Genomic DNA, 21,884 nt, shown 5'->3' with positions numbered 1-21,884 from the left:
AGTTGCATGCGCATTTTGTGTGCACTCTTTCGTTTCTCCAATGCCCGCGCTTCCCTGCACTGTTTTGATTCTTTGTTGGCAACATTCAATGACCTGATGAATCGTGTTCTATGCATTCGAGCCAGATGAAGGATATATCAGTATGCTAGATAGGTGCAAGCGTCATATCAATGCGCTTCTTCAGACCCTCATCTCGTGAACATTCCAGCACCTTCTGCTTCGTCAAAGCGACCGATCTTTCGCGGCTTACCACCAACCCTGTAGTCGTGTCCGACATGTAAGAGATGCGCTCCATCGACGTTGCTCGATTACGTTCGTCAAGCGCCTTCGCAAAGCGCTTGAGACTATTCTGGAATTCATCGTACATGCAGCCGGCAACATCCAAAACGAGGCGAAGCTGTGAGAGATAGCAGGGCGGAGCAACAAATGAGCCGATTGATACAGTCGGTAATGAGTGGGTGATCGTGTGGCGAAAAGTCGCTTTCAGGGCTGCGTCTTCGAGGGAGCTGGTCATCAAGTCGAGCCAAAAGGTAAAGATTCGTTCATAGCCTGTCAATAGCTTTAGGAAACAGGACATGGTGCATATTATGTCAGCATCTTCCACTTCAGCGTAAGTACGTTCCTTGAGATCGAGAAATGGGGCATGTCCATATTCAACGTCCTTGAGTAACTGTACAAACGCCTGTGATACCTGGGAGATTCGCGCATACACTTCCGGGTACTGGATCGATCCATCGAGTGCCCTAGATTCTAGACGTAGCGTACCGAGGTTGTGGAAGACGTCGTGGGCCACGGAAGAAAGCGTGGCTTCCACGACTGTGCTGCGCGCATGTGGTAAGATTTGGACGGTGGCACCAGCTCCCAAATCGTCTGTAGATAAGAGGGGGTTGACTCCATGGGCAATCTCACTATCCGAGAATATGTTGGTCGTTGCCGTACACGCATCATTATTATCCCAAAAGTCAATCTCCTCGTCTGGCGATAGTGGTATGGCAGCAGTGTCCGAGGCGGGGGTCAAAAGCGCGCTAAGGTTGGCTGGTTCCCAATCGCGCGGCTCCTGTGCTGTAGAACCTTGTACAGGTTCAGCAAGGCGGAATAGAACTGTTGTCATGGGTATACTGACGTGTTGTGACGCCCGCTGAACATCTCATCGCAGCTCTCGGTGCATCTGCTCGCCGCCGTCTATTCGAACTATTGTACGCTTGGCGCGGACTGAATACGCATGCTGAACCTGCCTGCGTACATCTGGTACAAGATCGCCTATTCCCTTCGCATCGGAGCTTCTTGGAATGACACCTGTCGCAAGCGTCTCGAATTTTGCTAACGGAGGTTGAAGGTGTAAACATGGTAGTACTCGTACCAGCGCGGATAATGCGAGCCCACCCTATCAATATATACTGTGCCGCTAATTGCGGCGTGGTAGGAAGGCATCCCATATACTGTTCTGATTGGCTACTACCCCAGATTAGGCGCCATTATACTTCGAAGAAAGAACATGTCGCTGCGTTCTTCAGTTTTCTCCATCATGGAAAGAGACATTATTCCGACTCGGACATATACCATGAAGCATCAAACATTCCATCTGAGACGAATTACGTATATACATTACGCGTTGACCGGTAAGCACCAGATGGGCTAGGGGAAAGTTCGCGCCAGGCCGCAGCTGTTGCATATGCAAGCGACATACAACTGGCGATGCTACTGAAATTAAACGTCAACACAGACAGCTTATGGAGAATCGTAAGACTTCCGACGATAAACGATAAAGGTGCGGTAATCTAGGTTCGGTGCTAATGTCTTATGGTCTGCGGCCCGCCATCTGCACATTTCAGACTTGTGTAAGATATGCAGAAACACTGCGCTACAACGCGCGTATATCGTCCTTTCCTTGCTTACATCGCTACCAACGAAAGGGTATACAACCACATCTTAGATATGGACTCGGCGATCTGCTGCATGCCATATGTAGGCCGGGTGTTTTGCTGGGTGCATGGCTTTTAGTCGAAGTTGACATGGAAAACCGATTGCGCTCCTTTGTCTCTGTATACCCAAACCATCAGTTCTTGACGCGAGGCGTCGTGATGTCAAACGCCACCAAAATCCAGCTTAAGCACTGGGCAGAAGACCGATCAGGCGAAGTCATCGCAGTGCATGTCGTTTGTCTTGTTGCGCTTGTCGTCGCTGTAACATTGAGGTGCTATGCACAGTCGTTCGTTGTGAATCCGTGGAAGTATGCTGATAACTGGCTCGCTCTCGTTGTGGCGGTAGGTAGCATGGAACGAGCTCGTAACCAGGCCTAAGCTGACACTTGGTTGAAGGTCCTTGCTACTAGCATTGTTAGATGCATGATCAAGGCTCTGGATCATGGCTTCAGGTAATACATAGTGGCTCGGAATGAGTCAAAAATTGGCGGTGACTAACGAGAAACAGCTTCACAATATCGCAGAAGATCCTATAGCGCCCTACCATTTCGCGACGATATTCATGGTACGTCTACGGTTGTTGTCCATTCTACGATACTGACTTGGACCCAGTATGGCTGTGTCATAAGCATCCTCCAAACACTGTGCATAACTTGCACCAAACTCTCAATCCTTAGTTTGTACGCTCGGGTCTTCGGCATGCTACACCGCGATATGTGTTTCATCTACGGTGTGTATGTATGTGCGGCAATGTGCATCTTTCTCGGAGTGGGCAGTACCTTGGTCTTCATCCTCCAGTGTATTCCAGCGCCAGTCTTCTGGAATCGCATATACCTTATGTTTACTGGAGTACCGGCAAACGGGCCTGCAGAAGGCTATTGCATGGACCATGTAATTTATGTGGTTGTACCCGTTGCTCTGGACCCCGTCATGGAAATAGCCATCATGTTGTTACCTAATCGCTTGTTGTGGAACCTCCAATTGCCGCTGAAGAAGAACATTGGTCTTACCATTACGTTTAGCCTGGACATCTTCGTGCCAGTAATAAACATCGTGCGCATCGTCTACCATTCACGAATCATCAATGGGAGCGATCTCGCATGAGACGACGTCGGCGGCTTGATTTGGACCATCCTGTGCATTTGTTTTGCGGTGGTATGCTCGAGTATTCCTCCATGCACGCCTCTACTAAAGGTATGGTCTCGTAAAACCCTGAGCGACTACGGCTACAGTGGATCGGTGCCATTGACGAATAGGTCTGGGAATACATCGAGACAGAGCGGACGAATAGCTGGTAAGAGAGAGCCTGCTGGAGGGCTCATCATATCTCGAAATCATGAGTGGATGATCGATTCTGAGAGCGTGGGGGCGATGAAGAAGACTTGTATAACTCTACCCATGGCGTTGACCGGCGTTGGAATTCCTGAAGTACATAGTACCTCCGAACACATCGTGCATTGTGTATATTGGGCGACAAGGCTGATGTAAAGATTTCTCGCTTTTGGGACTATTTTTTAAATAGCACAATGCTCTCAGGTAGGCGTAGAAAATATAAACTACTATTGATCTGAATACTGAAGTACATTGACGAAAACGTGGAGTACGTGTGAGGTCAGGAAAGAGGGATGGTTCAGAGCTTGAGAGGACTAACGCACGCTATGACCACTAGCTCCACCAAAAAAGTTCAACGCCAGGCGCGAACTTCATTGCAACCATCTGCGCATTCACCCACAACCAGCATCTGACAGACATTCAGAGCATGGCGCCGCCTTCCTTTTCGCCCGACACATCCATCTCTTCGCATACCCTCTCAATCGGCTCGGCCCAGCCACCGCATATGGAACTCCAACCGTCCGCCGCGACTTCGCCTTCAAGTCTACTCACCAAACCACTAGCCTTCTTACAGCCCACTCCTCAGCTCAATGCGACATTTCTGGCCGCTGCGAAACGGTACCTAGATCCAGTGGCTGCCGGTGTAAGCGCGTCACAATCGCAACGGCAACAAGATTTGCGCAAGAAGCGGAAGCGGGGCGGTGGCTACGACGATGATATTAGCGTGTTACACTTGAAGAAGGTGCATCTGGACGGATTTGGCATAAATCAAGTCTTCGAGCAGACGCGCAAGATTGTCGAGGCGACGACAGATGAGATTGAGCTTTCGTTGCCCGACCAAGATGACGGAGTCGTGACTGTGCTCGACGGCGAAGAAGACGACGAAGGCATCGAGGAAGCCGAGGAGCAATACCATACCGATTCAGACATAGGCGAAGAGGGTGTAGACTGGGAGTACGATGGAGTAGACGAAGACGAGGATGAAGAAGCGCTCGATGGAGAGCAGCAGGATGACGAAGACATCGACATGGAAGACGGAGCAGATGGCATCTTCTCTGACGAAGCATCCGAAGATGCGCCTGCAGAAACCTACCAACCCGATCCCAACGGCCTCAACGACGGCTTCTTCTCTATAGACGACTTCAATAAGCAAACCGACTTCCTAGAACAGCAAGATCAAAGAGGAGAGGGTGTGGACAGCGACGACGACGAGGTAAACTGGGAAGCAGACCCTATGGAAGACGGCCCATCCAAAGGCAAAGCCAATGGTTTTGCAGGAGATGCATCCGACGACGAGTCTGACGAGGGTGGACCAACCTTCGGCAACGCAGACCTAAATGCACCAGAAGGCGACAGTGGCGATGAAGACGATCTCGAGGAAGGTGACTTGGATGGTCTTGATACCGGCATGAACGCCAACAACGTCATGTACAAGGACTTCTTCGCACCCCCTGCCCAGAAAGCGAGCAAAAACAAGAGCGGCAAGAAGCGTGGACGACCCAACCCACACAACTTCCCCGAGAAGCAGTCACAACCTGAACAGGAAACTGAGGAGGACGTCGAAAGAACCATAGCCAAGGTGCACCGAGATCTCTTCGAAGATGACGACGATGTGGAAAGCGAAGGCGACCTCTCCGACGTAGACCCCGCAGATCCGAAGTCAAGGCGATCAACACACGAACGAAGACAAGCCAAGATCGCAGAGGAAATCAGGAAGCTAGAAGCGGCCAACGTTGCGAAACGAGAATGGCAGCTATCTGGTGAAGCTCGCGCAGCAGACCGACCACTGAACTCGCTTCTTGAAGAGAACCTCGAGTTCGAGAGAGCCGGCAAGCCGGTACCGATAGTCACGCAAGAAACCTCAGAGGACATTGAAGCGTTGATTAAGCGACGCATCTTAGCTGGGGAATTCGACGAGATACATCGCCGCAGACCAGACGATCTCGCCACCGGTCCCCGCCGAGGTCGCTTCGAACTCGACGACACGAAATCTGGCAAAGGCCTCGCCGAGATCTACGAAGAAGAGCACCTACGAGAAACTGATCCCAACTTCGTCGAAGCCAAGGACGAGAAGTTGAAAAAGGAGCACGACGAAATCGCCGGCCTATGGAAGAGCATATCTGCTAAACTTGACTCCCTCAGCTCCTCTCACTTCAAGCCCAAGCCTGCAGCACCTAACCTGGAGATTCGCACAGACGCACCCGCTATCGAGATGGAAGACGCGCGTCCCACTGCCGGCGGCGAAGTCGCCGGCGCAAGCATGCTCGCGCCACAAGAGATTTACAAGCCCGGTGAGGAGAAGAGCAAGAATGAGATTGTCACAAAGAGCGGTATGCCAGTCTCACACGAGGAAATGTCACGGGAAGAGAAGATGTCTAGACGAAGACGCGCCAAGGAGAGGGCGAAGAAGGCTGGCCTCAACAAACCGGTGGAAAAGAAGACCGAGGGTAAGGAGAAGAAGAGGGGCGAGAAGAAGCAGTTACTCGGCGATCTTAAGAAGGGTGGCGTACAGATCATTGGACGGAAGGGTGTGCTTACTGATGTTGAGGGCAAGGAAGTCAAGGAGGCTGCGAAGAGGGGCGCGGGAAGCTTCAAATTATAAGACACGAGACTGAGGCTAGAGTTTGTCTTTGAAAAAGAATATGAGTACATTCCAGCGGTTCCAATTGACTTGTCCTTAATTCTTATATGATTCCATTGCTCCAGGTTATATCCCAACGAGATCTTTGTATTTACTGAAGATGTACTCGATCACGTCTAATGATGTTTAGCAGTCGTATGTTCGCGTAATGTGACAGCAGACAACGTAGGTAGCTCAAACACGCAACGGTCTACAAAAGACATACCTCTGATACTCCGCAATCCTGATAATGCATATATATACAAACACGCAACGTCGTTCTAGTTGTATCATCAAAATCATATTTACATTCAACGTCATCATCATCCATGCCCATCCCAACTCATAAATTTCATAGCGCAATCATACCGATTCCGCTCACAACAACTCCAAGCACCATCCCCAATACGCCCCAACCTTCTACAAAACTCGCCTGGCTGCTACTCGGCTGCACCTTGTCCGTCACAGCCGACTGACCACTCGCAGTCGCAGTACACTGCTCACCACATGCATACCCATTGGGGCAGCAATTGCCCCCTGCATCCGCAGGGCAACTATACCATGCACTGGGACAGCTTCCCGCGCTCGTCGCAGCATCCGTAGGCGCTACAATAACAACCCCATTCGTATTGACGATAGTCTCCGTACCCGGTAACGCACAAGATCCCGTGGTCTGGCAATCCCTTCCTACGCGGCAGCAACCAGAGGGGTAGTAAGCGCTGCAGACGTAGAAGCCTGTGGGGCAGATGTTGTCGCTCGGAACGGCATCGGTGGTTGTTACGACGGCTTCGCTGGTGGGACGAACGGGGGCGTCTGGTGCGCGTGTGCTGGAGGGGTTGTCGTCGTCACCGAGACAGGAGGCGCCGGTTGCGCAGGTGCGGCCGTTCATACAGCAGCCGCCACCTAGGGAGGCGGGGCAAGAGAACCAGCCTGTTGAGCAGGTGTATGCGGAGCGGGAGGTGGAAGAGGGCGTTGAAGAGGGCGCTGTGCTGGTTGTGGAGGTGGTGGTGGTTGGGACTGCCGCAGCGGTTGTGGTGGTTGATGATGTTGTAGGAGCGGCGGAGGAGGTTGAGGTCGAGGGTTGGATGAAAGATGTTGATGTACCTTCCGCGACACCTATACGGATTAGTCTCCAATGCGACGAATTTCGAGGACAAAGGTTTGTGACTTACATCCAATACCCTGGCACTTGAAGCCCGGTAAGCAACAGCCTCCATTATCCGTACCAGGACAACTCGTATACCCACTCGCTTCATCACAGCTCACACCACCCGCGCAAGTCTGTCCATTGGGACAACATCCCACATCACCTGCATCCGAGCTTCCAGTAACACTTATACAAGTGCTTCCCGTACTGCAGCATACATCCGGTGCACCAATACTCTCGCAACTCGTCGTTCCATCTGGACACTTGAACTGGCGGTTCAGAAGTATGTCCCTGACGTGCATTCGCGCCAACCAGTCAGACTGGGCTAGGGGGCGCAAGGGCGAGAGGGCTTGAGATGTTGCATTGCCAAAGACGTCAAAGTCGGATCGTTTCGAGGATGATTGAGAGGGCTTGTCGGCAGCGAATATCCAATTATCCAGCATGAACATCTCGCCCTCGTCCAAGCTCATCTTCTTCACTCCAATGGGCTTCTCATGTTGTAGCCTCTGCTTGACGCTCAACCCTCTTCTAGCATGGACTTCGTCCTCGGGGAAGTACTTGAGGTGTCTGGGCACATTATGCGGCCATTGCGACTCTTGGGCGATTACGGGTGTTGTTGCGCACAAAGCGATGATAGCAGGCGGCAGGGCGAGCAGGTGTGGTAGATACATTATTTTCAAAGCCGGAGGATATTTTGGTACGGGATAGCTGCAGGAAGAAGCATGACAAGCTCCGTGAGAATTGTGGTTGCTTGCTCGTGGTTGGGACGTAGTGGCTGGTGGAGCGCCCGGAGGTACGATTCAGGTAATTGGCGAGGCTGGGATGCGTTGGCGGCTCACCGCCGGTGGCATGGCAGGGAGCATCCTGAAGCACGCCGTTGCTGTAACGATGAGGCTTAACATCTGCTAGTAGCGCATGCTAAGGTAATGCATGGTGTACTAGCGTTGGATGCGAAGAAGGATCCCCAAACGTCATGGCGGTATAGTTGTTCCGCTGATTCCGAACCCTGAGATCGCCAGGGTGTCTTGACACCCATCTAACAACATATCAAAATTCACAACTACCACTCTACCACAATCAACGCATACATACTATTACACATAGAACAATGGATTCGGTCGCCCGGCCATTACTGGGCTCACTTATTATGGAGATTAATCTGTGGTAATCCTAAGGTGGCAGGAGTGCACATTCCTCAGTGTGGTGAAGCCACGGCGTATCGCTTGCTGGGCAACCATTTTCATACTCACATCATTGTCATCGGACCATCAAGTAATCAAACGAGTACGATGATCAAAATCAACTCCATCGAAACTTTGAGATGATATATACGGTAGGTGGAGTTCTCTCGTAATATCCACTGAGTATCCGTACCCATGGACAGTTCAAATATCCCGCCTACTCATCCCCAAAACCACTGGAATCATGTTGCAGCGCGTGTCGGGTAGACTTCCAAATTCCTAGCCTGTGGCGTCAGCGACAAGTCGTCTCCCTCACGACCTTTGTTATACCACCAGAGCTTGTCGAGCAGAATGACAGTTCAACGCCAGATCAAGCCTGCAAACCCTTGCGAGCTTTGCGCTCGCTCATGCGGGAGTTCTTTAGCATGGCGACCCATATGAAGCAGGGTACGAATGCGCAAGTTCCCAGCATGACCATGACTTTCTGTGCATCGCCAAAGGCATGAACCACGGCCTCACGCTCCGGACTGCCCCATGGCAGTTCCAGTTGAAGGCTGATGTCGCCGTATATTATCGGAGCCAGGTGCTTCGAGCCTTCAGGGAGGTATTCGGCAAGTTTCTTAGGCACAATCTGGGCCCAGAGGGTGCCGCTGACAGACTGGCCAATGGCACCACCGACCGCGGTGATGACGTTGAGGAGTGCGATAGCAACCGCGACCTGGTCATGCGGAACAGCCATCATGATGGCGACTTGCTCAACGTTGTAGAGCATGGCGCTTGCCATGGCGCCAAGTACCTCGACTAGGACGAGCAATGCGATGTGGGTGCCAGGCGTGCGGAGATGAATCAACAAGCCAGTCATGAGTAGTTGGATAGGGACGGCAATGATGGCTCCCCACTTGTAGGTATCGGTATACTTCATTGCGAGACTGATGATGATGGCCCAGGTGCACGAGACAATGTTGAAGATGTTGGTGATGTATCCAGCCTTGGACACGGAAAGTTGGAAAACGACTTGGAGGTATGACGAGTACATCATCCGATAGGAACTGATTTTTGATATTAGCATAAATATTCCCCTACCGCAGGGAGACTTACTAGAAAGCGATCCAGGAATTGCCGCCTAGCAGGCATGCCGCAATAACCGAACGGTTTTTCATGAGATAGTATGGAAAGAAGGTCTTGATGGCGAAGAAGCGCTCCCAGACAACGAAGGCTGCGATAAGCAAGAGTCCGAAGACGATCATGCACAGGACCATTGGAGACGCGAAACCCTTCTTCTGGTAGAATGCAAGAGGCCAGGGAAGAAGAAGGAGGGAAAAGCCGCCAGCTACGAGCAGGAGGCCAACCACTGTGACAGGTCAGTAGCGATTCGTGTTTTGACGGGAGGTACGACTTGCCATCGAATTCAATACACCAGTGTTTGATGCCCTGAAAAACTGTTCTACTGCTCGGGCTGCGTCCTTCGACACCCGATCGCCTTGCTCGCATACCCATGAGCCAGAAGACAGCCCAAAACGACAGGGAGAATACTGGTGTCAGGATGGCAAAGGATCCATAGCCCCAGCGCCAGGTACTGTAGGTAAGGTAGGTTTCGCCAAGCTCAGGACCAGCGAAGGTGTTGACGACGTAGGGGAGTCCAGTGAACGACATCCAGATCAAACGGTTCTGCATGAGCGAAGTATCGGCGATGAAGATGTTAAAAACGTAGTCGACACCATTCATACCTGTCCAGTAGATGACTTGTGCTGCGCAAAAGGTCTGGACGTTTTGACAGAAAGCCATGAGGATTAGTGCTAGAGAAATCAGTCAGCCGGACAAATATTTTAAAGTCGGAGTGGATGGACTTACAGGCGACAATGAACATTAAGCACATAAGAAAGCCTTGAGGTCGGCCGACGAGGTCAATGAACTTAGCCAGCGGTAGCTTCGATACGCCTCCGACGATGTTGGCTACCACATCGGTCATGGCAGTGAGACCGTGCATCATGAAGGCGGAGGTGACGTAGGGTCTCCACGAGAAGTTGGCTTGTTGTTGGAGAGAGTTGATGAAAGATATGAGCATAATTCTGAACTGTTAGCATGGCTGCACGTATCGCAACAGTAGGAAGCGGAAATCATAGTCGAGTAGGGGAGGGTTCGCCAAAAATGAAAATAGATATGCTTACGCTGCGTAGGCGGCGATGAGCCAATTCTTGGTCCAAATAACGGCCAGATTCTCCATTTCGGCGGGTCCTCTCAACTGCTCAACGTCGTTTTCTGCGGTACTGGGCAATGTATTCATCGTCACATTGCTGTTGCTATCGTACTTGACCGTGGTGCTTGGTGGTTTGACCGAAGTAGTATCGGCGACGACTTCGAGGTTGTCACAGAACTCGCGCTGCTCGGAGGGATGCATTCCGGCGATCTTCTCCATTTGAGGCGCATATCCGCTCGCCATGTTGTACTATCAGTGCCTGGTACTGCGATAGTTCAGCTTCTGGGAGTGTCGTCTTTGCCAATCGCGATGAGTACCTTGTCACGTAATAGTTGCAATCGACTTGCAGTGGCGGCGATGTTGCGAGGAATTGACCTGGTTGCGTTTGCGATGCAGTTTAATGGTGATGAGTCCAGCTGATTCTGCCACAAAGTCCTAAAAGGCAGGCTTGAGAATTGTGCACGGACAGTGAAGGTGAAGAAGAGATGAGCAAAAGCGCGAATTTAAGATTCACAGCGAAGCACGTCGAAAAGAAAGCGGGGCAGTCGTCATTACTGATCATACAGTGTCGTGACGGTGAATCTGAGAGCACGAGAGGAAAGAGCGTTGCGCCCTCTGTCAGTTACGATGGTGGTTAAGCGCAAACGTGTAAGCACCTGACGTTTGAGCGAGTGCTACTTACTAACTGAGCACTATCATACAGTTAACCCGACTGTTAGCCTTGATAAGGACTGTATACATGACGCTGTTAGGATGGCACTGATGCGCCGGGATCCGTCGTACTTGCAAATATGTAGTGAACCGACTGACACCCTCTCAGCCGCTTAAATCGTGGTACCAGAGTTCAATAGACCCTGAACTTGTGCGGCTCTGCTCCAAAAGATGCTAAACGCGCAGATCTACCCAAAAGCATATCGTGCGTGGAAAAGTGACGAAGGTGGACGATGAACTGGTACCGTCGACATGGCTGCAAAGGATATCTTGACTGCAGATCAGGGTGCGATAAGACCTCCAAGAATATCATTCGAGTCTAGTCTAGTAACACAAACTCCTACTGTACGCGTGGCTATGCGTTGAGACTGATCACCTGTTCACGCTCTGGGAAACCACACTTCCTGTCGCAGAACAATATCTGCAGTGCTCTATGTGAAGCAAATGTTGAAAGCCTCCCCAGTTTATCGTATACAAACGCCCCACTATCATGCCGCCAAAACTCCTCAAGCCTCCTGATCAAACTCACGTACTACGAAGTCTGTAGGCTGACCTGCTCCACACCTCTCGATACCTCCTCTTCCGCGGTCTTCGCTGCAGGTCCGTCCTGTCCCTTCTCAGCAGCCTCGACACTCTTGTCCGCGCCAGCTGCTTTCTTCGCCTTCTTGCGCTCCTTTTCTGCCTTCTTAGCTGCCGCCTTCTTGGCTTTCTCCTCCTTAGCCTTGCGAGCCTCTTCTCCACCAAACTGCTCGCGCCACTCCTGCTCCTTCTCGGGCTTAATTTGGCTGAAGAGATAGCCGGCGGTGCCGATCTTGTGACCGACAGGTAGTGATCGTGCCTCCCAAGTGTCGGGGATGATGAGGAATTCGGCATTTAGTTGCGAGAGAATGGCGTCGGTGGTATCGGGCCTGTATCACCGTTAGTCACGTGTTCTACAGTTAAAGTGCGCAGTTGCGTAGATCGTGGAGAAGCAAAACTTACATGTATGGTTGGATCAGACTAGCGAGGAGATGAATCTGACTCAGGGCAAGGCCAACGACAGCGGCACAACGATCTGGCTGCTCGGTAGCCAGCTTGTTGTCCAGTCGGTTGTCTTGCAGCAGCAGGTTACCCAAGCTCGACACGTGTAGCGCTGTGGCAAGCGCGGCGCGAATCTTGACGTCCTCTAGCTCGGCAATGTATGTCTTGAGAAGGTCGTTAACCTTCTTCTTGTGCTCCGTGAAGTAAGGATCATCGAACTTTGTGTAGTCCGGCACGACCGAATCGTAGATCTTGGCGTTGTTGACGAACTTGATTACGCGGTTGATGAAGTTGCCAAGGTTCTTGAGAAGCTCGTTGTTGTTGGCTGCAATGAAGCCGTCCCACTCAAACTCCGTGTCTCCGGTTTCTGGTCGATGTGAAAGCAGGTAATAGCGCCAGACGTCCGAAGGAATACCGGTCTCCTTGGCGTTGTTGCCGAAGACACCAATATTTCTTGACTTGGAGAACTTACCCTTCTCGTAGTTCAAGTACTCTGTGGTTGAGATAGTGTTGAGCATAGTCCAGTTGTCCTTGGTACCAATCTGCGAGCAGGGGAAGACGACCGTGTGGAATGGCACGTTGTCCTTGCCCATGAATTGGTATAGCTTGACGTGCTCTGGGTTGTGCCACCATTGCTTCCAGTCCTCGGTATAGGTTGCTGTGATCGAAACGTAACCTATGCAGGCATCGAACCACACATACATGACCTTGTCCTCGTAGCCCTGTTGCTGGTCAGCTGAAGCTTGTTCAATCCTCATGAATCTATCGTACCTCAAGCGGCACCGCAGTTCCCCACTTTAGATCACGGGTGATACCACGCGGCCTTAGGCCTTCCTTGAGCCAAGATGAAGTAATCTGAACACCATTGGAACTCCAGTTACCCTCCTTGCTTGCCTTCTTGAACCACTCCTCTTCTAATGGCTGCAGCTTATCCAGACACAAGTAAACGTGCTTGGTTTCGCGCGGAACCGGTGTGGCGCCGTCAAGCTTACAGCGTGGGTTCTTAAGCTCCAGAGGGTCGAGAAGGTGTCCACACTTATCGCACTGATCTCCACGCGCGTCTTCGTATGCGCACAACGGACATGTGCCCTCGACGAATCGGTCTGCCAGAAAGCTCTTATGTGTTTCACAGTATGGCTGTATAGTTGTCTGCTCCTCAAGGAATCCATTCTTGTATAGCTTGGTGAAGATGTCTTGTGCGATATCGGTCTGTTGCTGGGTCGGGGTACGTCCGAAGTGGTCGAAGCTGATGTTGAACCACTTGTATACTTCGCTGTGCAAAGCATAGTATTTGTCGCAGAGCTCTTTTGGGCTGACCTTTTCCTCTATAGCCTTAGTTTCTGTCGCTGTGCCATACTCGTCTGTTCCGCAGACATATAATGTGTTGTAACCTCGGGCGCGGGAGAATCGAGCGAAGACATCGGCGGACAGAACGGAACCGACGATGTTGCCCAAATGTGGGACGTTGTTGACGTAGGGTAGCGCACTGGTGATGAGCACATTGCGCTCGCCCTCGACGGGGAGGATCTTCTTTGCTGTCTCAGTCATGGGAGGTCTAATGCTACCAATGGATTTTAGTTTGTCGTTGTGAACACAGGACGAACTATGTATGGCTTACTCGGGTGTATTCGGGATTACGTGATTGATTGTGAAGATAGTGTGAGAAATCAGAGCGCGCAATGGGGGTATATGCAGCTCTGTGTTTCCTTGGTCGAGTTTCTGAGTCAAACGCGAATGGCTGCACACACAGTGGATGTGTGGTGCAGCTGCCCCGCCAAAACTTACCCCGCCAGCCACACTGACGCCACAAGAATGGCTGGACCCTCCAGGACTGAGTCTGATCTCTGCAGCATCGAGACGACGAAATTGGTGCCTTGAAAGTGACACCACTTGAATAGTGATTCGATAGGTCTCCAGAACTCAACGTCCTCCGCTGTTCTACAGAGCACCCCAGGTTCGAAATCTTTTCAAGTAAGAATAGAATACGGCTCCCCCCCGTCACAAGTGACATATCATCTGGAAAGTCAAACGGTCAATTTACTACTCAATCTCGTATTACCCATTATATTTCCCGGGAGTCACCGAGTTCATAGATCGAGCACCATCACAATGCCATCCCCATCGGCAGACCCCACCGACCCCTTCGACGACCTCCTAACCCTAGAAGACACCCTCTACACAGCCGCGTACGACCTCGGTGTCTCAGATGGTGCCCACGCCGGGCGAATCGAAGGACGAATCTTCGGGTTGGAAAAGGGGTTCGAGAAGTTTGCTGAATTGGGTCAGCTTCATGGACGAAGTGTAATATGGGGTTCACGACTACCTGGTCTTGTTTCCCCTTCCGACCAAGTCAAGAAAGAAGGGTGAAGTAGCCATGACAAATACTGTTCAGGATGATCAGCTAACTCACTTACAGTACGTCTGATCTCTCTTACTATACTTCTGCGTAGGTGAAAGGATTAGTAACAGAGTATATCACACTTAAACCTATGTAGTAGGCAAGTGTATTGTCTTGAGGCGTTGTCCTTGGGCGAATGCTCTTGACAATCTACTATTTGTGCTAACCCTCCATTGGAAGAAGAAAGAACAGCACTGCCGTCACTCCCCAATTCCACCCGCCTCCACTCCAACACAACTCTGCTCCACTCCCTAACCGACCCCCTCACATTCGACACTGCAAACACTGAAGAAGCAGTCGCAGATTTCGACGACAGGTTCAAGCGTGCGGGGGCTAAGGCAAAAGTGATTGAACGTATTGTTGGCGAAACAGATGGTTTTGTGAAATCACCTGACGGGTCACCTGCGCCGTCTGGGAGAAGCAAGAGTGGGCCGGTACGTGTTAGTGGACAGAGTAAGACTGGAGGTGGTGGTGTGAAGAAGGGGGATGATAGTATGGAGGATTTTGCAGGGTCGAGGTTGCTGCGCTGAACCAATCCCTGAGTATCCATGGATTTTGCACAAGCGGTTCAGACGAGTTGGGAAAATATTGAGCCTCGACTCGACGGGGTAGTGATCGACGCAGCTGGATTCATGGTTGTGTCGTGGGGCCTGCCATTACCGGATCACGCGAGTTGACATCGTAACAACCACGGGGGTCATGGTTCAAGATTGGAGTGATAATGGAAGGAACGAGGTCGAACGGTTGAAAACCGATGTCAATCTGTCGAGAGTCACATCAAAGAGAGAGAAAGAGAAAAGGAAAAGCACTAGGCTTCAAATTACTTCGCTATCCTAGAAGGGACCCGGGCACTACCCAGAGTCTTAGCCCAACCACTACACCGTGCTATGACATACGAGATGAAGAAAGTAATAAGGTCCATCGTAACTAAAAGGATATTTGAGAAAGGTGTCAAATCTGAAGTGTCGCAAAGTCTCCTGCCCTCTCTCCCTGTCTTTTCGTGCTAGATGATGCACTGGTATCAAAACATGTTCGCAAATCCCCGTGCTGTAACGCACTTCTAAACCGCCCGCTCAGATAGCATCGATCATAGGGACAGGCCTCTCCATGCGTGGCTCCATACGCGGTGGTGGAGGGCCATTCAGCTTGCCCCCGTTACTATCGATGCGGTTATGATTCGGGAACTCCTAGTACCCGTTCATGGTCATGCGCTGGCTGCTCCTGCTGAGCTCGCGATCGGCAGCAGGTGAGATGGGACGCGAGGAGTGACCCTGGTGAGAGCTCTCCTTGAGGGCAAGCAACTGCTTGGCGCGGAACGACTCGTAGTGGATTTGTGCGGTCGTCTCGATCAGGTCTTGCAGATGGGTGCGAGTGAGGAAGTTGCGAAGGTAGACGAATTCGCAGTGGTTCTCGTCCTCGACTGGTGCGTGTTAGTGAGGTTTGTACAAGACAGAGACGTAGCTGGCTTACCGTTGATAATGCCCCACTTGTTCTGGCGACCACGGACGTTCCTGCCGTTGACAACAACAGTCCTCTCAGAGCCAACAACGGCAAAGGGAAGGAGCTCCTGTTGCGAGTCAGCTGTTGCCCAATCGTAGTCCAACAGTGCAGAATCTTACCTTGATGGCCTGCTTTGCCTGGACCTCCTCGTTGTCATCCTCCTCGTTGTCGTACGGGTACATGCGCAGGTTGTGGAACTGGAACTCCTCCTTTATTCGGTGCTTGAACTCGGCACGCTCCTCGAGGGTCAAGCTGTCGCTCTTTGCGATGACGGGCACGACGTTGACGAACTCACTCAGCTTCTTGAGCACGACAATGTCAATAGGCTTGAGAGCGTGGCCAGAGGGCTGGATGAAGAAGAGGCAGCAGTGGATGCGCGTGTCCTGGAGGTACCTCTCACGCTGGGCAGTGAGCTCCTTGCGGAGGTAGGCACTGTGCTGGTCCTTGATGTACTTGACGATGGGGTCCCAGCAGCGCTCGTTGTTGATCAGGTCACCGTAACCGGGCGTGTCGACGATGTTCAGGCGCAGACGGACGCCGTTTTCCTCGATGATGTGTGAGACGGGGTGGATGTTGGTGGTGCTGCGGACTTCCTCATCGGGCTGGAAGCGACCCTTGCTGTCCATGAGGTGCGAGGCGAAGAGGGTGTTGATGAGCGTCGACTTGCCGAGACCAGTTTGTCCTGTAGTACGCGTTAGATGCGTGCATGATGCGTGGCTAATTGGCCTTCTTACCAACGCAAATGACATTGAACTGGAAACCCCGCTTCACCGACTTCCTCTCAATCTGCTTGGTGATGCTGTCGAAACCGACATAGCTGTCCGGGAAGATGGGCTGCGACTGGTTCTGGTTGTATGTGGCAGCCATTGTGGATAATGTGAGCCTCGACTGCGGGATTGCAGATGATGGAGGGATTGGGGGTGGAGAATTAGAACTGAGGGGAGAAAAGGGTAGGAGGTGTCGTCGTAATAGAGTAAATAGTCAGGGTCGCTGCGCTGGCGACTTTCTCGTGGAGATGCAGGCGCGGGAAAGGGGGCAGCTAGGAAGCGAAAGCGCGCTAGTGTTCTGGCGGTAAGGCGGTGGGCGCGACCTGCGAGCTCGGGCCCCGTCGACTACCGGGGTGCAGAGACATTTTACAACACCATCACGAACATCGCCATATCGCGGCCTATTGTACTCCCGGCCGCCGTCAGTCCCACCTCTACCGCCATGGCACTCGCCCGCCCGCTCCCTCCGCTATGGCAAACGCTGCTGCCAGGCCTCAATGGCCCAATGCGGCCTGTTCTGAATTCGCCTTTCCTGCAACGCCTATCACAGCCTTTCGGAGCACTCAACACACCATTTGGCGCACTCGCGATACCCTCGCTATCGCTCCCTTCAATACCATCACTGGCCGATATTTGGGATGGCATACTCAATGCGGTGCCCAAGAAGAAGACGTCATATCGTAAGAAGCGACAACGGTTCATGGCGGGCAAGGGACTAAAGGACATTACGTCGCTGAACACATGTTCGGGGTGCGGAAGAGTCAAGCGGTTACATATCTTATGTCCCTATTGCGTGGATGGTTAGTGACTATGCATGTCTATTACGGGAAAGAATCCTGGCTAATACTTGTTATAGCCATCAAGACCAACATCTTCGGCCAGCTGAACTGGTCCATCCGCCGACCAACCGAGAAGCAAGCCAAGCAACTGGCTCGGGAGAAACGAGACGAGGCCCGAAGAATGCGCACTATGCAGCCTGACCCGCGGAAGGAGAAGGAGGAGCAAATATTGAAGCACACAGGCTGGAAGAGATGATGTGGTGGAGACAGTAAGGCTGTGAGCACATACTGGAGCACACAGGTTGGATCAGAGGATGTGACGCGATCGTAGAACCTGTGGGGAAGACTTGGCGGCATGTCAACAACATGCCCATCTCATCTGCGATGTATGCCAAGTGTGCTTTGGGCGTTGGGGATACTTGTACATGACAAATGTAACAACACGACAGATGGACAGAGGACCACGACACATACATAAACAGATGAAACCTCGATCAAGCAATTCGGGTGTCTTTAGCACCTTTGTTCTATCATATCCTAGTCGCGTTGGGCTTGCTCCTCTTATGATTACACCACTCGCAACCATTACTTCATCCCACTAAGACCCAACCCGCTCTCTGTCCTTGGCGGTGGACTGACGGTACTTCCCCCTCGTGATACAGTGCTTCCCCTCCTCTCGGCGCCACCCTTCCCCTCGTTCGCCTCTCTTTCTAAAAAGTCCTGCCACAGCTCCGCTAACGACTCCTTGTTACTAGAGCTACTAGCCATAAGCATAGGATCTGCCGCTGCGGCACTCAACGAGGGCGTCGATGGTGTTCGCCTGAACGGCGACAATGGGATGCGAAGGCCGGTGGAGCTGGATGCTGCGCCGGGTCGAGCAAGGCCTGCTTGCTCTTTTTGCTCTAAGACGTATTGTTAGAACAATCAAGCATAAGGACAAAGGCGGTGATTAGGAGGCATGTGTGTCTTACCATCTGTCCACCCTAGCAGTGCAGAAATGAGTTGCAGCGCTTCAAACTTCTTAGGATCACTCCGGTCTATGCTTAAGAAATGCAAAAAGTAGTTGGTGATGATTTGCCGATCGACATTGTCTTCCGGCCGTCCCTTCTTCAGTATTCGAAGCGCCTTTGTGAGATGTTCGTTTAGTGTTACGGCTTCGTGTCGTAGTTTACCAATCAGTAGGTTCTTCTCCTTGACCTCCTTTTCGAATGGCAGCGCTCGCTCAAGATCTTTCTGGGTTGATACAAGTGTTGCTTTTGCGGCGTTTGAGGCTGATTCCGCGGCTTGGACTTGTTTTCGGAGGTCGTTGATTTGCGATTCGTAGGTTTCGACAGACTTTTTGAGTTCGGCTTTTCGCACTGGGCATGGTCAGCGGGAATCTGCAGGATGCGTAGATGGTACTCACGGTTTTGTACTTCTTGTAGCGCTTTCTGCAAACCTTCTACGGCTTGGTTATTGGTGTCCCTGTCCCTGGCAGCTCTCTCGTATTCTTCTCTCATCGACTCAAGTTGGTCTCGTAACTCAGCATCCTTCTCGGCGAGATTCTCACGTAGTGATCGCTCGTTCATGGCTAGCACTTCCCAGTCTTGCATGGCTTGTTTAGCGTTCTCAAATTCCTCTCTTGCGTATGCTTCTCGCGAGATCAGCTCATCGCGCTCCTTGATCCAGTTTTGCTGTGAGAGGGTCGACCTGCTTCGTAGGGTCTCAATCTCGGATGCTTGAGCTTCCTTTTCCTGTCGTAGCTTTGCGAGCTCCTCTATGAGGCTGTTGTTATTCTCTTGCAGTTCGCGGGTCTGTTCTTCAAGGTCGGAAATTTGCGATTGAAACTCCTCAATCCTGGCCTACCCATTGTCAGTACTCGTCTTTTGCACGTCTCTGGAACACCTACCGCATCAGCCTTCAGCCGATCGCCCAGACTAGTCTTGATGGTATTGACCCTTCCCAGCAAGTTCTTGTATTGTGTCTCAAAGTGCTCCTTGCCTTCGTTGGCTTCGTCCAACTCCTCCCTCAAACTTCGTATCTCTTCCTCATGGTTTGAATCTGCTTCGTCCGAGGTTCCTGCATTCTGCTTATTTTGTACGTCCTCAAGACTCTTCCTCAACTCGGTGACTTCCTGCCGTAGCGCATCGCGCTCCTTCGCTATCGCGTCCAGGCGTGCGCTGGTGTCTGATGGAGGCGGCGGTGATGCGGAGATGCCTTGTTGCGAGCGTGAGCGTGCCAATCCAAGCGCAATTGCCGAGGAAATGCTGTGGTGTGGAGTACCATTTGTTTGTATAGTAGGGGACAGCGGCGGTTGTTCGTCGTCTACGTCGTCGGCGTCTGGATCTGTGGCTTGCGCGGTGGGGTTCTACGTTGGTAGCATTAGTAGTTGTGGAGATGCGCGAGCCTCCTATGCTTCTCATACATTCTGCTCAGCTTCATCCTCGACATCTTCGTCGTGTTCGTCCGCGTCGCTTTTGGAGTGGTCCCCATTCACTTTGTTGTCTGTTCCGTCCGCCTTGTTCGCAGTAGCGGCCTTCTTCTTGTTTTTCTTTTTTTGCGACTTGGACAAGGTACCTGCCATTGCCTGTTAGCCTCTAATTATCCGATGCTTCACCACCAAACGCGACGAGAAAGCGGAGTTTATGGACACCTCCGAAAGCTGCAAGCTCACCTACCACTTTGTTGTATGGGATCTGATGTCGTTGGCGCAGACATCTTGAAAGACGCGTAATTCAGTCGCTACCGCATCAAGAAGAGTCAGTCTAAGAAGGAAAGAGGAAAACGGGAATCCGAGAGCGCATTCGTGGATGTCTTGACTTGGCAATTCGTGTCCCGTTCTACGGTTTCGGCCCACGCGGTCCACGAGTGGCGTACGTCACTAGCCACATCTCGTCTCATCTACCCACGTCCCATCTTTAGATCAACGCATACCTGTCCACAATCACCAACACGAGTGCGAAGGGTTGAAAACCTGTTTTTCCACCAAGATACACGACTTGCTTGCGTTATCTGTCCTCCATACTCTGAGCAACCGGGGACAGCGCGTACGCGTTCGTTCGCGGGGTAGACGAGCCATCGAAACATCAACCACACTTCAGCTCAAACACGCCCAGAGTGACCACGTAATCTAGGGGCTCAATAGAAAAAATGCAGTTCTACAGGCCTCTATTTTACTCTGCGATCACGATCATCTATGTTTCGTTTACTTTTCGGGTCGTCAGACTGGGTCTTCTCCCCCGGATGATCAGCCAGAAGCGGGATCCGAAGACCTCGTAAGAGATGGTTTCGAACGACTTGAGCACTCCACGTGTCGACGTGTAGTCATGCTTCGCTCTTTATCTGCTTTCTACATGAGCTGCTGCTAGCAGTCCTCACCTCTTGATGTATTGTCCACCCATGGTGCGAGCACTTCGTTCATTCATACGAGAAACCACATTGCAAAACCAAAGCATCTCTTAAAGCGACCTCCATCAGGATTAATCATCGTCTATCGCTAATAGGGAGAATACCCAATACAAAAATCTATGGTTCATACATACACCATCTTCCGCTGGCTTGGTCGAACGATTTAGCCAGCGGGTATAAAAGAGATACTCATCCAAAAATATGGTCAGCATCAGCGGAATCATCCCACTACAGCAATGTCAGAATCCTGCACGGAACGGATCCTGTAAGGCCTCCAACATCATAACTCTGCCATGGCGTCTTCGTGGGCACGCTCTGCAATCTGTTCCGCTATACGGCAAGCGTTGGCATCGGACACTTTCATAAGCACCGCCTGCAAGACTCACGAAAAGCCCCCGATCTGACTACACAAGAGCATAGGTTCCTGGACCTTAGAGTATCGCAGACACATTTCCTGTTGACTTCCGAAGTTCAGACACCAGCATATTGCGACCACCATCCTTCATCCACATTAACTCGGCCGCCAAAATGGCCACAGACTTTAGGCCGGAGCAGGCTCTAGATTTCGATGGCGCGCTCCTCCAAGAACTCCAAGGCGATGTCAGCGACTCTATCGCTCGGCAGCTCCTCGAAGAGATCCCACCATTAACTGTACCGACAGTCGTCCATGACAACAACTGCGGTTACGACGCAGTAACTATGGCAATCATGGAAAGCAATCCACCAGCCGATCTGAAGATCCACGCCACCGACGTGAATCCCATGTTCTTCGTTTAAATGCATGCCAAGCTTACTGAAAACCCCTCGTGGCCGGTCAAGTTCGATACGATGGATGCGGGCAATCTCACTTTCCCGGACAACACATTTAATTTTTCCATCACCGACTTTGTGTTCGCAGGGCTTCCCGACGACGTTGCTGCCGC

General features: G+C 51.7%; 10 protein-coding genes across 10 annotated transcripts; 4 read left to right on the top strand and 6 right to left on the bottom strand.

Annotated features, from left to right (window-relative positions):
* Positions 1 to 145: 145 nt before the first annotated feature.
* On the bottom strand, positions 146 to 1,151 carry ALTATR162_LOCUS210 (uncharacterized protein; the record flags this gene model as incomplete). Its single annotated transcript, XM_043307803.1, has 2 exons — positions 146 to 1,071; positions 1,124 to 1,151. The coding sequence occupies 2 exons, from the start codon at positions 1,149 to 1,151 to the stop codon at positions 146 to 148; spliced, it is 954 nt and encodes a 317-aa protein (XP_043163738.1).
* A 2,530-nt stretch (positions 1,152 to 3,681) lies between these two features.
* On the top strand, positions 3,682 to 5,856 carry ALTATR162_LOCUS209 (uncharacterized protein; the record flags this gene model as incomplete). The annotated part of the gene is made up of 1 exon (XM_043307802.1): positions 3,682 to 5,856. One exon carries the CDS (start codon positions 3,682 to 3,684, stop codon positions 5,854 to 5,856), a length of 2,175 nt encoding a protein of 724 aa, XP_043163737.1.
* A 370-nt stretch (positions 5,857 to 6,226) lies between these two features.
* Positions 6,227 to 7,692, bottom strand: ALTATR162_LOCUS208 (uncharacterized protein; the record flags this gene model as incomplete). Its single annotated transcript, XM_043307801.1, has 3 exons — positions 6,227 to 6,990; positions 7,047 to 7,062; positions 7,240 to 7,692. 3 exons carry the CDS (start codon positions 7,690 to 7,692, stop codon positions 6,227 to 6,229), a joined length of 1,233 nt encoding a protein of 410 aa, XP_043163736.1.
* Positions 7,693 to 8,572: 880 nt separating this feature from the next.
* Positions 8,573 to 10,642, bottom strand: ALTATR162_LOCUS207 (uncharacterized protein; the record flags this gene model as incomplete). Its single annotated transcript, XM_043307800.1, has 5 exons — positions 8,573 to 9,251; positions 9,301 to 9,553; positions 9,696 to 9,998; positions 10,054 to 10,271; positions 10,371 to 10,642. 5 exons carry the CDS (start codon positions 10,640 to 10,642, stop codon positions 8,573 to 8,575), a joined length of 1,725 nt encoding a protein of 574 aa, XP_043163735.1.
* A 1,000-nt stretch (positions 10,643 to 11,642) lies between these two features.
* Positions 11,643 to 13,983, bottom strand: ALTATR162_LOCUS206 (uncharacterized protein; the record flags this gene model as incomplete). The annotated part of the gene is made up of 5 exons (XM_043307799.1): positions 11,643 to 12,018; positions 12,092 to 12,852; positions 12,902 to 13,691; positions 13,749 to 13,868; positions 13,916 to 13,983. The coding sequence occupies 5 exons, from the start codon at positions 13,981 to 13,983 to the stop codon at positions 11,643 to 11,645; spliced, it is 2,115 nt and encodes a 704-aa protein (XP_043163734.1).
* Positions 13,984 to 14,239: 256 nt separating this feature from the next.
* On the top strand, positions 14,240 to 14,580 carry ALTATR162_LOCUS205 (uncharacterized protein; the record flags this gene model as incomplete). Its single annotated transcript, XM_043307798.1, has 2 exons — positions 14,240 to 14,493; positions 14,547 to 14,580. The coding sequence occupies 2 exons, from the start codon at positions 14,240 to 14,242 to the stop codon at positions 14,578 to 14,580; spliced, it is 288 nt and encodes a 95-aa protein (XP_043163733.1).
* A 1,135-nt stretch (positions 14,581 to 15,715) lies between these two features.
* On the bottom strand, positions 15,716 to 16,895 carry ALTATR162_LOCUS204 (uncharacterized protein; the record flags this gene model as incomplete). Its single annotated transcript, XM_043307797.1, has 4 exons — positions 15,716 to 15,948; positions 15,999 to 16,095; positions 16,148 to 16,710; positions 16,763 to 16,895. 4 exons carry the CDS (start codon positions 16,893 to 16,895, stop codon positions 15,716 to 15,718), a joined length of 1,026 nt encoding a protein of 341 aa, XP_043163732.1.
* Positions 16,896 to 17,237: 342 nt separating this feature from the next.
* On the top strand, positions 17,238 to 17,830 carry ALTATR162_LOCUS203 (uncharacterized protein; the record flags this gene model as incomplete). Its single annotated transcript, XM_043307796.1, has 2 exons — positions 17,238 to 17,595; positions 17,652 to 17,830. The coding sequence occupies 2 exons, from the start codon at positions 17,238 to 17,240 to the stop codon at positions 17,828 to 17,830; spliced, it is 537 nt and encodes a 178-aa protein (XP_043163731.1).
* Positions 17,831 to 18,159: 329 nt separating this feature from the next.
* Positions 18,160 to 20,137, bottom strand: ALTATR162_LOCUS202 (uncharacterized protein; the record flags this gene model as incomplete). Its single annotated transcript, XM_043307795.1, has 5 exons — positions 18,160 to 18,476; positions 18,546 to 18,932; positions 18,980 to 19,415; positions 19,463 to 19,921; positions 19,979 to 20,137. 5 exons carry the CDS (start codon positions 20,135 to 20,137, stop codon positions 18,160 to 18,162), a joined length of 1,758 nt encoding a protein of 585 aa, XP_043163730.1.
* Positions 20,138 to 21,489: 1,352 nt separating this feature from the next.
* ALTATR162_LOCUS201 (uncharacterized protein) lies at positions 21,490 to 21,738 on the top strand (the record flags this gene model as incomplete). Its single annotated transcript, XM_043307794.1, has 1 exon — positions 21,490 to 21,738. One exon carries the CDS (start codon positions 21,490 to 21,492, stop codon positions 21,736 to 21,738), a length of 249 nt encoding a protein of 82 aa, XP_043163729.1.
* Positions 21,739 to 21,884: the final 146 nt, after the last annotated feature.

This window comes from Alternaria atra, assembly GCF_907166805.1.
Source record: "Alternaria atra isolate CS162 genome assembly, contig: 19, whole genome shotgun sequence".
NCBI classification, from domain to species: Eukaryota; Fungi; Ascomycota; class Dothideomycetes; order Pleosporales; family Pleosporaceae; genus Alternaria; species Alternaria atra.
The sequence above is the reverse complement of the archived record's forward strand: the minus strand, read 5'-3'. Positions and strand labels throughout refer to the sequence as shown.